Source organism: Bubalus bubalis, chromosome 12 (assembly GCF_019923935.1).
Source record: "Bubalus bubalis isolate 160015118507 breed Murrah chromosome 12, NDDB_SH_1, whole genome shotgun sequence".
Lineage (NCBI taxonomy): Eukaryota > Metazoa > Chordata > Mammalia > Artiodactyla > Bovidae > Bubalus > Bubalus bubalis.
Genome location: NC_059168.1, coordinates 36155826 through 36168123, shown reverse-complemented (window position 1 = coordinate 36168123; position 12298 = coordinate 36155826). Strand labels below are relative to the sequence as shown.

Sequence of the window (12298 nt, the reverse complement as noted above, 5' to 3'; positions counted from 1 at the left end):
CTGACACTCCGTTCTGTTTCAAGTCCTCTTTAGATGTTCTCAAGACATCCTATACTTATCTAGCAATTAAGAGCAGTACTGTTCTGTAATTGCTTACTCTTCAATCAACAGCTCCACATTACTGTAAAGTCCTTGGAAGGCAGAAACCAGGTGTTCTGAAACTGCACCTCAAGGGCCTAAAAGGAGTGTCTGACACACAGCAGTGGCTCAATTAATGTTTGTTGAATATTTATTGAATTCCTTTTTCTGAAACGAAGGCGGCCAGAAGAACGCCAGAAAGACGAGATTTTAAAGGGGACAGGGTAAAAAGTCTATAAGTTACAAGTGGGGTGGACAGAGTACCTAGGTTTTTCCATAAACGGCGTGGGGCACTACGCCGTCTGTTTGCCTCCACCGAGGCCACGGCGACTTAGGGCTCGCGAGGCAGTCGCAGAGAGCGCGCGCGACCCCACGCAAGGAAGGACAATAGCTTGGAACTCAGCCTCGTGTTTCCGGTGGGACAGGCTCGCGCTCGGCCGGTGAGACCTGGGGGTCGGGGCTTCGAGCCCGGCCCACGGCGAGGAAGGCGCGGCACCCAGGGTTGCCGCCGCACCGTCGCGCCGCCGCCGCCGCCGCCGCCGCCGCCGCCGCCCCCTCCTCCCTCACCGTCGCCCCGCCCCGCCCCGCCCCGGAAGTGACCTGAGGCCCATCCGGAACCTCCGGGCCGGGTGGTGCAGCGTCACCAGCCTAGCCGGTGCGGGGCGGGCGGAGCGGCCGCTGCAGCCGCCAACGAACCCGGGACCGCGCGGGGACAGCAGCGAGCCGGCCAGGGCAGGGGGCCCAGCGATCGGGCCGAGGGCGACGGGCCGCCGGCGGCCGCAGGGCGACGACGACGCGGAGGAGGCGGAGCCCGGAGAGGGGTGGGGGCCGGGGAGGGATAGGGTGGGAGGGGGTTAGGGGGCTGTTCCTGGTCTCATGGAGCCGGCCGAACGGGCGGGCGGCAGGGATCCCCTGGAGCCGGGCGGGCGCCCGGGTCCGGACCCCCAAGGCTTCGTCCCGCAGAAGGAGATCGTCTACAACAAGCTGCTGCCCTACGCCGAGCGGCTGGACGCCGAGTCCGACTTGCAGCTGGCCCAGATCAAAAGCAACCTGGGCCGGGCGGTGCAGCTTCAAGAGCTGTGGCCTGGGGGCCTCTTCTGGACCAGGAAACTCTCCACGTAGGTGTGCCAGGGCTTGCAGGATGGGCCGGAGGCAAAGGCTCGGTGTGAGGGCGTCCGCGGTCGTGGGGAGGCTCTTTGTCCGCAGCGGACCGCTGGACACCCCCCGACTCTGCCTCGGTTCGGGCGGATCGTTTCTGTGCAGTAAGCCCCAGAGTCGCGACTCGAGCCTCCCTGCCGCTTTCCCACGGGATCTCCCCGGTCCTCACCAGCCCGCTACGTCCTTAGCAGGTGCTTCTCCCCAAGGTTTCGGGTTGTTGTCTTCCGATATTCGGGGCCCCAGGGAGCCGGAAGGCCACTGGACCCCCAGGGAAAGAGATGGGCGGTCCCCCAAGGGTTCTTCTTGAACCTTTGCGGGTGACGGGAGGGAGCAGAGGATTCGGGCGAACAACTTTTGACTTTTCCTGGTGTTGCCTCCGGTTCTTTCTTCCCCTACGGTTCCCTGCCTCTTCTTATCTCTCAATTCGTGTCTGATAACTTTCTGAATGGGAAGGAGGCCGTAGGGAACTTGTAGGTTCTGCTTTTGGGGGCTTTCTCAGGCTTTGTGGGTTTGCTTGAAAAGATTGATTTAAAATCAGCCCTCAGCGCGTTCTTGGGCCGTGTACCAGACGTTGATGTTGAGAATGGCGAGTCTGAGAACCTCGGGAAAAGTGTGTGTTACTCCTGTGTGACATTTCCTTTGGAAATGTGCGATACTAAGGAAAACAGAGAAGAGAGCTGTCAGGTTGTCCTGGGCGTTATTAGTATCGGGCTTGTGTTAGTTTATGCGCTGTTCAGATGAATATAGATTACTTAAATCAGTTTCAGTTCTATTCTTTGTTACTTTGGCGGGGGGCGAGGGGGGGGCATAACCTGGCTGTAAACAGAGTAAAATACAATTGGGGGAAAGGTTAGAGACTTTATTTGCTAGGTGGGCATCTTCACTGTGTCAGAAGAACTTTTTTAAAAAAAGAATTTTGCTGTATCTTGTTTGGTTAACTGTACATAAAATACGGTAACATTATATGTTCACGCTTGTGGGTATGGATGGGTGAACACACAAGACATAAGTCACTTATCCAGTGTTTACCCAAATCTGCTGAGTGAATTGGGTGATGACTCAGGGTTTTGCAATGCAATAGTCTTCTCTACATTTCCTCACAGGATGATTCTTATCGGCCAATTATTAGGGAGCCTCTGACAAATTTCTCATTCCTAAATGGCTGTGGTGGTGGGAATAATTACTTTTTAAATTAAGGAGTAAAACTAAAACAGTTAGTTTGCCCTTTTCAAAGAGTGACCATAAAATGTCAAGGTTAACAACTCTTCTCTTGATTAGAGTGTAAAGAAGTTTGTGGTACGGAGAAGAATCACTTTTAGTCACAACAGAAGAATGTTTTATAAATGATTACAATTCATAGTTTTTTTCAAGTGAGTTTCCTAGGTTTTTGCATTACTTGGGCACTGTAAAAATAAAGTTATTTTGTCAGTTCCAGTAATTCCTCATTTTAATCACTTAGATTTTTCAGAGAATAATCATTTTTGGGACACAAACAGCTCCTTTTAGAATCAGGATGTATAAATAGACCAGTCTGTGAATTTGTATCAGGTTTGGATATATTGAGAATCTACACAGGCATAGTTAAGCACTTTTTTTCTGACATTTTTATTGTTACTAAGCTTGGCAAATTAACGCCAGGATATTTATTGTTTTGGGCTTGTTAGGTATCTTTACCTGGAAAGGGCTAAAAATACAGTGGGGAACAGTCCTTGGTGTTTAGGGCAAGATTGCAGTTATATGGCTTAAAAACCTGCAAACCTCAAACCATTTATTTTTTAATTAACCAGGAAGAAGTGCTAGTAGATAGAATTTTATTTTGGAACCTTGTTTAAATTCTGCAAGCTGATTCTTGGGATTGCGCTATGACATTTTGAACTTGGTGGGACATGTTGTAATCTTGGGTGTATTTTTTTCTCCTGTCGTGTTAAGGTGACCTGCTTATAGTTGTGCTTGTTTTTTAAGCCTTGTGTGTGTTGCACAAGTTTACATCTACATGAGGCCAAAACATGTGATGATCGCTGGTAGTTGCCTTAGTAGTGACCATACGTAGTACTTTGTAGAAAAATGGAAAGTAGTAGTGAAAATAAAATCTAATTTCTCCCACTAGCTCTGTGATTGTGTGTCAGTATGCGTGTGAGAGAAGTGAGGGAGATGGACTAAATTATTCCTGAGAAACATTCCTGCTCTGGTATGATTTTTTTTTTTTTATCCTGTAAAGCCTAAAATAAGCCAGTGTGTATCTTTCTACAAGGACTGTTGGAGCAGTTTGTAAAGTACTGGAAATAGTTGCCCAGATCAAGTGCATTCCCAAAGAAGCCCAGAATGTAAATACTGTTCAGGGATACTGGGAGTGGATCCCCGACCAGTACATCCCCAATCTTGGTGTTGCAGGACTGGGTAGAGTTCTCCTTCAGGAGATACTCAGACTCTCCCCTCCAATTTTTTTTTTTTTTACTTTCTGTTTTATTTTGATGGCTGTAATTACCTTTCAATCCTTCTTAAGACTTGCAGGTCTTTTTAGCAGTTCTCTGTGAAGAAAAGTTATTTCTGTGTATTTTAGAAATTGTCATCGTGATATAATTCAAGGTCTCTTGTTCAGACAGCTTAAAGTATTAGTACTGCCTGTTGAGGAGAGATTGTGTGACATAATACATGAGGGGACTAGTTTTTAAGAAGCAAGGAAACAAATCAGCGAAAAGAGGTACAAACTAGTGGTCTTTGGAACATAGTTGTCAAGACACCTCCTGGACACTGAGCGAAAGATATCTGTAAATAATTGGTGTGGCCCATGTGGAGAATGAAAGGAGTTGAAGAAAGGTAATCTTGAAGTTTGCTTTTTCTTCCTTGTCCTCTTGGACTTTTCCTGAGAGGCAGTGAAGTCTAGGCAAAAGAGGTTTATCTGTACCTGGCTTTGCTGCTGTTGCCATCTTGGTCTTGCTTAACCTTTCTTAGCTTTAGAGTCCTTTTCTGGAGAGTGGGAGTGTAGACTAGAAATGGTTTTTCAAACCTAAACTTAGCAGCAGACTGTTTCATAAAAGCAAAATATTAAACACAAATTTCGATCATTTCTTTTGTGTTTCTTATTTTTAAGTAGAATTTTTATTTTAGCAGAATATGTAAGTTTGGAGTATTATGGAACAAATTTAGATGCTTTGTTTCAGTGGAAATGTTACAATTTTCTGCTGTTTTATAATGAAATGATTGTATTACACTGAGAATCATTTCATTTGCTAATTAAACTGTAGTTCCCATGGTTAATTATTATTAAGAATATTATGTGGCCTTACTAGATAGGAATTGGATTAAACTGAATCATGTATTTAATTAGATTATATAACCACTGGGAACTTGTTTATTCAAGATATACATTATCAAATATATTAACCTCCTCTCTGGAAAGTAATTCGTGACCACAGGAACACCCAAATCACATCATCTCTCTGTTGGAGAAGAAAGAAGAAAATGCTAAACACTAAATCTCAGTTGTCCATTAATATGATGTACTTAACAGAATATCTAATATTTGAGTATTGAAATTGTGAAGTACACAATAAAGATAAGCTTTTTATTTGTAAAAGATTCTTGAAATCTTGGCAAATTGCCATATTCGTCAGTGAGAACCAGTTAGAGAAAGTGATAGAAATAGAAAAAAGTTTGTCTTTGTTATTAAATGGCCACACTCAAAACAGGACCCTAAATTTTGTAGTGAGAAAGTTGATTGTTCATAGGGAAAAACAAAATAAATGAATTAATTGATTTTGGAGACAAGAATTTTTCTGCTAAAGTTGTATGATGAGTTATCTTTCACGTTTTTGTTTTGTTTTAAATTAGCATACTATTCTTTAGAGCAGATTTAGGTTCAGAGCAAAATTGAGCAGAAAGTGCAGAGTTCTCATTTACCCCCTGTCCCTACATAGGCATGCGTTTGATTTTTCATAGCAATGTCAAACATCGATTTTTAAAAATATTTGAGGCCCTTCCCATTTTCCAGGGATTTTTCTTTTAACATGTCTTGTCAGTTTTCTTTTCTCTAGCTAACTGGCTGCTTCTGCCAGAGTCTCATTTGTCATTGACAGATTCTTTTTTTTTTTTTTTTCTTTTTGAGTTTTAAAGATAGAGTGAAACATTCTATTAGATTACATGTATATTGAACTTAGCATGTTAAGATTTAAAAAAAATATCACCAGTAGAGATTAAATAGCTTGCTAAAGTCACATTTTGCCAAGTGGCAAATCCCATTAAAATTTTTTTAATTAATTAATTTTAATTGGAGGCTAATTACTTCACAGTATTGTGGTGGTTTTTATAATACATTGACATGAATCAGCCACAGGTGTGCATGTGTCCCCCATCCCTCCCAACCCTCTGGGTTGTCCCAGTGCACCGACTTGGAGTGCCCTGTTTCATGCATCAAACTTGGACTGCTGATCTATTTCACATATGGTAATATACAAGTTTCAATGCTGTTCTCTCAAATCATCCCACCCTTGCCTTCTCCCACAGAGTCCAAAAGTTTGTTCTTTATATCTGTGTCTCTTTTGCTGTCTTGCGTATACAGTCGTTGTTACCATCTTTCTAAATTCCATATTATATGTGTTAATATACTGTATTGGTGTTTTTCTTTCTGACTTACTTCACTCTGTATTATAGGCTCCAGTTTCATCCACCTCATTAGAACTGATTCAAATGTGTTCTTTTTAGTAGCTGAGTAATATTCCACTGTGTATATGTACCACAACTTTCTTACCACTTGTCTGCCAGTGGACATCTAGGTTACTTCCATGTCCTAGCTATTGTAAACAGTGCTGCGATGAACACTGGAGTACTTGTGTCTGTTTCAGTTTTGGCTTCCTCGGTGTGTATGCCCAGCAGTGGGATTGCTGGGTCATATGGCAATTCTATTTACAGTTTTTTAAGGAGTCTCCACACTGTTCTCCATAGTGGCTGTACTAGTTTGCATTCCCACCAACAGTATAAGAAGGTTCCTTTTTCTCCACACCCTTTCCAGTATTTATTGTTTGTAGACTTTTTGATATAGCAGCCATTCTGGCCAGGGTGGGATGGTACTTTATTGTGGTTTTGATTTGCATTTCTCTGATGAAGAGTGATGTTGAGCATCTTTTCATGTTTTTGTTAGCCATCTATGTGTCTTCTTTGGAGAAATGTCTGTTTAGTTCTTTGGCCCATTTTTTGATTGGGTCGTTTATTTTTCTGGTATTGAGGTGCATGAGCTGTTTGTATATTTTTGAGATTAATTCTTTGTCAGTTGCTTCAGTTGCTATTTTTTTCTCCCACTCTGAAGGCTGTCTTTTCACCTTGCTTATAGTTACCTTCATTGTGCAAAAGCTTTTAAGTTTAATTAGGTCCCATTTGTTTATTTTTGCTTTTATTTCCATAGAGGGTCATAGAAGATCTTGCTATGATTTATGTCAGAGAGTGTTTTGCCTATGTTTTTCTCTAGGAGTTTTATAGTTTCTAGTCTTACATTTAGATCTTTAATCCATTTTGAGTTTATTTTTGTGTATGGTGTTAGAAAGTGTTCTAGTTTCATTCTTTTACAAGTGGTTGGCCAGTTTTCCCAGCACCACTTGTTAAAGAGATTGCCATTTCTCCATTGTATATTTTTGGCTCCTTTGTCATTGACAGATTCTGATGTGAATAGTTGTCTGACTTTTTTCTTTAAGTATTTTTTATTATGGAAAAATGCTAAACATACACAAGAGAGGAAAGAATAATATAATGAACCTGGGTGTACCCATCACCCATGTTCAGCAGTTATCAACTCAGGGCCAATCATGTTCCTCCTACCACCACACCCTTAGACCTTTTTTTTTTTTTTTGAAGCATATTCTTCATTCATAAATATTTCTGGTATATATCTTTAAGGGAGGAGGAATGAAACAAAAAATCAATACCAATGTCATTATCAAACTTTAAAAAAGTAACAATTTATGTTGATCAGCCTCATGAAGTTGATTTGACTTTTTTGTAGAATTTGTGATTTTACTCTTGAGTTTCCATTTCATTTGCATGGTTTTGTTTAAGGTTTACTGTAAACAGACCTTGTGGACAGAGAGAAAAATAGTTCATTCATGAATGTTTTCATATTGTAACATCTTTCTTTCCCCCTCAACTTTGAAGACATAGAATCAGTCCTGGGGTAACAAGGTCTGCCTTGAATTATCTCTTCTTTTGCTTTTGGCTGTACTCTGAGGTTCATACATTAATACACAGCCTGATGCAAAGTAGTAGAGGCAGGAGTCTGAGCAAATTATTTTGTGAGTGCCTTGTATGGGATGGGCACTGTTTTTGACAATGGGGTTATATCAGTGAAAGAATTTTGCCCTCCAGGGAAGTTCCAGAGTGTTCTTTTTCTTTTAGTGCACATTTTTGTTCATTTAGAACAGAGCAAGCAAGGTATAACTCCATCAAAAAATTGGAGGGTGAAGAAAATATGAATGCTAAGCTCATTACTTAAAAATTCACACTCTTGACAAGTATGTTTTTCATGCCCTACATTGAGACACTGAAAAAGGCAGTTAGAAAAAAATTGGTAGAACAGTACCATTTGTTTTCTTTTGAGATCTGAATTTATTACTTAAAAACAATTTCTTCAAGTGGTCTTGATAAAGTGTTTATTAAATGAAATTGTCTTGAAGTAAATGGTCTTAACTGAAGTGAAAGGCAAATTCCTAATGTTTTTAAGGGGCAATTACTAGTGAATAAGTGCACGACTTCTAAACCTGTTGTTGTCATTGTAGAACCTAGAGGTTCTCTTTCTGCTGTTAAATGCTACTCATTTCTAGTGAACCTCCCTCCCCAATTTTAAATATAAAATTCAAATCTGTGTTTCCCTTTAGCCTTTGTAGAAAATTTAGACCTAAATCTCTTGTGTACCATGTGAAAAGCAAGCTGAGAACATGATAATGAGAGCAACATCTAGCAAACAACAACCAAAACCCTCTGCATTCATTGAGACTGGCCTCTGAATGTTAAAAGCAGCGCATACTATAAATATTCCCATTTGGAATCCTAAAGTTGGCTACTTCCATATTCGGCCTAGGCATTTCTTCCCTTTTAGTGTACTCTCTTGTGATTCCTTATTCATTCTTTTACATTCTTTGTGTACCTGCCTTCCCTCTACTGTGAGCTCTTTTGGGGTCAGAGTCTTTGATATTGACCTCTCCTTCATCGCACTGCCAATGGCACCCCACTCCAGTACTCTTGCCTGGAAAATCCCATGGACAGAGGAGCCTGGTGGGCTGCAGTCCATGGGGTCGCTAGGAGTCAGACATGACTGAGTGACTTCACTTTCACTTTTCACTTTCATGCATTGGAGAAGGAAATAGCAACCCACTCCAGTGTTCTTGCCTAGAGAATTCCAGGGACGGGGGAGCCTGGTGGGCTGCCATCTATGGGGTCGCACAGAGTCAGACACACTGAAGCGACTTAGCAGCAGCAGCAGCATTGCAGCCCCGGCATATTGGATAGCATATATACATTCATAGGTACTCAGTAATGTTAGAATTAACAGTTTTGTTGTCAACTAAAACATTATGCAGTTTCTAATGAATTATTACTTTGACAGTCAAAATGGAGAAAAATGAATTTGGGGTGAGATCTATTTTAATATTGACTTCCCTGGTGGCTCAGACGGTAAAGCGTCTGTCTACAATGCGGGAGACCTGGGTTCGATCCCTGGGTCGGGAAGATTCCCTGGAGAAGGAAAAAGGCAACCCACTCCAGTACTCTTGCCTAGAAAATCCCATGGACGGAGGAGCTTGGTGCAGGCTACTGTCCATGGGGTCGCAAAGAGTTGGGCACAACTGAGCAACTTCACTTCTATTTTAATATTGGGTTCAAAAGAAAGTGTATATTTAACCAAAGAAGTGGAGGGAAGGAGCCATCTTGGTTGAGGAAGAGAATGGTGTAACCTAAAGAGAGAGGGAGTGTAAAGGGAATGGGTTTTAACAGTTATTTAGAGAAGAGAGCAGATTGTATCGGTTGCATCAGGGACTTTGAAATCCTCATTTAAAAATAAAGCTATCATTATTGTTAAATATTTAGTGTTTAAAAATTTAGAGTATCATTACTACAATTTTTTGATAGATGAACCATAAAATTTTGTAATGGTCATTACCTTTTTATGCCAATTTGGCTTTAAAAATAATAATAATACCTAGATCCTAAATTTTAGAGTTAAGAAAATGTAATAAAGGCCTTTTCCCTTTCTAAGAAAAAAACTTAACACCATTGCAGCTGTGAAATGGATGTGAAAATAGTATTTTAGTTCAAGTAAGTTGGAAATTGCTTAAGAATTATTAAAAATGCTTTATAATCTTGTAATGGTAGGCAGCTTAAATAGAATGTTAGTAATCTTTGGGTTGTTAAGTGTGGGTGTTTCATTTCATTTTCTGACAATTCTCTTTTTTCCTTTCTACTTAATTTTTTTAGTTGAAGTATAGTTGATTTTCGATATATGTTACAGGTATACAAGATGATTCACAATTTTTAAAGACTGTACTCCATTTATGAAGCGAGAATCACTCAGTCGTGTCCAACTCTTTGCGACCCCTTGGACTATACAGTCCATGGAATTCTCCAGGTCAGAATACTGGAGTGGATAGCCTTTCCCTTTTCCAAGGGATCTTCCCAACCCGGGGATTGAACCCAGGTCTCCCACATTGCAGGTGAATTCTTTATCAGCTTAGCCACAAAGGAATCCATTTATAGTTACTGTAAAATATTGGTTATATTCCTTGTATTGTACAGTATGTCCTTGTAGCTTATTTTATACATAACAGTTTGTACTTCTTAATTCTCTCCTCCTATATTGCCCCTCCCTCTTACCTTTCCCCACTGGTAACCACTAATTCTCTGTATGACATTTTCCTTTTTTTAAGCCAGGGATGAAGGAAGTTTTTATAGCAAGAAATTTTATGAATGTTCATGAGTGCTTGTATTTGGACACATCCCTGAAGAGTTTAGTTGGCATAGCTTGTGTTCTAAGGGAAGGTAGGTTATTTCCAGAGATCCTAGTTAATAAAATGTTCTCAAAGTTCTGTCAACATATACAAAACAGAGGTCCCTGTTTGGTGTATAGCAGGAGAAAAATTGTGATTTAACAATCTAGGAATGATTTTAGAAGTGTGATTTTTAAAATAAAGTTTAACAGACAGATATCCTAAGACCTTTTCACTGTGTTTTTTTTTTGTTTGTTTGTTTGTGTGTGAAATTCTCATCATATTTTATCCAAAGGTTCATTTTTAAGTGTTTTAACCCGAATTTGGGGTTATGACCAAAGACCTGTGAATTCAGTTTGGTAGGTCTCAACCACTTTGGGTGTGATTTGGTTTGGTTTGTTGAACTAGACTAAGATTATTAGAGTGACTTTAGAAGTAATAAAGGTGAATGATCATGACCTTTGTTTCAATTATACATATGTTTTTGTGTATGCTACATTCTATATTTATTACTGTGGATTGTGGCCAAAAAATTTTGAAAGCTACTCATTTTTCAAGTTTCTTTCAATACTTTAGATATATAATCCACACCTACTTATTGAGCTATCAAGATACAAAAGATGAAAATAAAAAGTCTCAACGGTTTAAAAATATCAGTGCGAGTATGCACGCTCAGTCGTGTCCAACTCTTTGTGACCGTGTGGACTGTAGCCTGCCAGGCTTCTCTGTCCACGGGATTCTCCAACCAAGACTACTGGAGTGGGTTGCTATGTCCTCCTCCAGGGAATTTTCCTGACCCAAGGAAAGGAAAGGAGACCCAGGTCTCCCACATTGCAGGCAGATTCTTGACCGCTGAGGCACCAAGGAAGCCCCCAAAATATCAGTAACCTAAGGGATTTTACAAGAGACCATTCCCCATTACCACTGGAGTGGGTAGCCATTCCCTGATCAGGGGATCTTCCTGACCTAGGAATTAAACCCAGGTCTCTTGCATTGCTTCCCTGATTGCTCAGTTGGTAAAGAATCCGCCTGCAATGAGGGAGACCTGGGTTCGATCTCTGGGTTGGGAAGATCCCCTGGAGAAGGGAAAGGCTACCCACTCTAGTATTCTGGCCTGGAGAATTCCATAGACAGTCCATGGGGTTGCAGAGTTGGACACGACTGAGCGACTTTCACTTTCACTTTGCCTCCTGCATTGCAGGCAGATTCTTTGCCAACTGAGCCACAGGGAAGCCCCATAGATTGTTAAATGAGTGGTATAGATACTACTTACCATCTGTTGAGGGCTCAGTATGTGCCAGCAGTATGCTAAAGGCTTTATATTTGTTATTTCATTTGATTTTCACAATTAACTGTAGGTACATTTATTATCTCAGCTTCCCTGGTAGCTCAAACAGTAAAGCATCTGCCTGCAGTGTGGGAGACCTGGGTTCGATCCCTGGGTCGGGAAGATCCCCTGGAGAAGGAAATGGCAACCCACTCCAGTACTCTTGCCTAGAAAATTCTCTGGATGGAGGAGCCTGGTAGGCTACAGTCCATGGGATTGCAAAGAGTTGGACACAACTGAGCAACTTCACTGACTGACATTTATTATCTCAGTTTTACCTTTGAAGAAATGAATCTTACGTTATGTAACAGCCAATTTGCTTGCTGACCACAGTGCTTTTGCTCTTAACCATATGTCCAGAGTAAGGAAAGCTGCCTGGGCTGTATCACCTGGGAAAACTGCAGCTGAGCCTTGAGATAAGATTTGATTAGGTAAGGAGGAATTTGGAGGAAGATGTTTAATGTGTGGGAACAGAGGTGGAGCAAATTGAGCACACGTGTTAGTCTGTACTCAGACCATCATATTGAAATAATCAGTTGTCTGTCTCTCTCTCTAGGCTGCATGCTGTAGGGCCATTTGTTATTTATTTTTGTTTCCATTGCCTGTTGCCATGTCTGGCTCTTAAATGATAGTACAACATTTCAAGAAATGAATGCCACTCTTCTATGCTTCAAGAGAGAAGCAACTGGGAGAAAAATAGAGGCATCATTAGGTGTTAATAGTGAATGACTTTACTAGAGATTGTTGTGTCAATTTTAGTAAGTCGTAGAGG

The 12298-nt window shown here is 41.1% G+C and overlaps 1 protein-coding gene across 1 annotated transcript in view; it reads left to right on the top strand.

The window, feature by feature from the left end:
* Positions 1-926: 926 nt before the first annotated feature.
* Positions 927-12298, top strand: part of PSME4 (proteasome activator subunit 4) — a 99397-nt gene continuing 88025 nt past the window's right edge. The window contains exon 1 of the mRNA XM_006044748.4: positions 927-1196. Coding sequence (XP_006044810.2) covers positions 955-1196 — 242 coding nt within the window. The 5' untranslated portion in view covers positions 927-954. The remainder of the gene's footprint in view (positions 1197-12298) is intronic.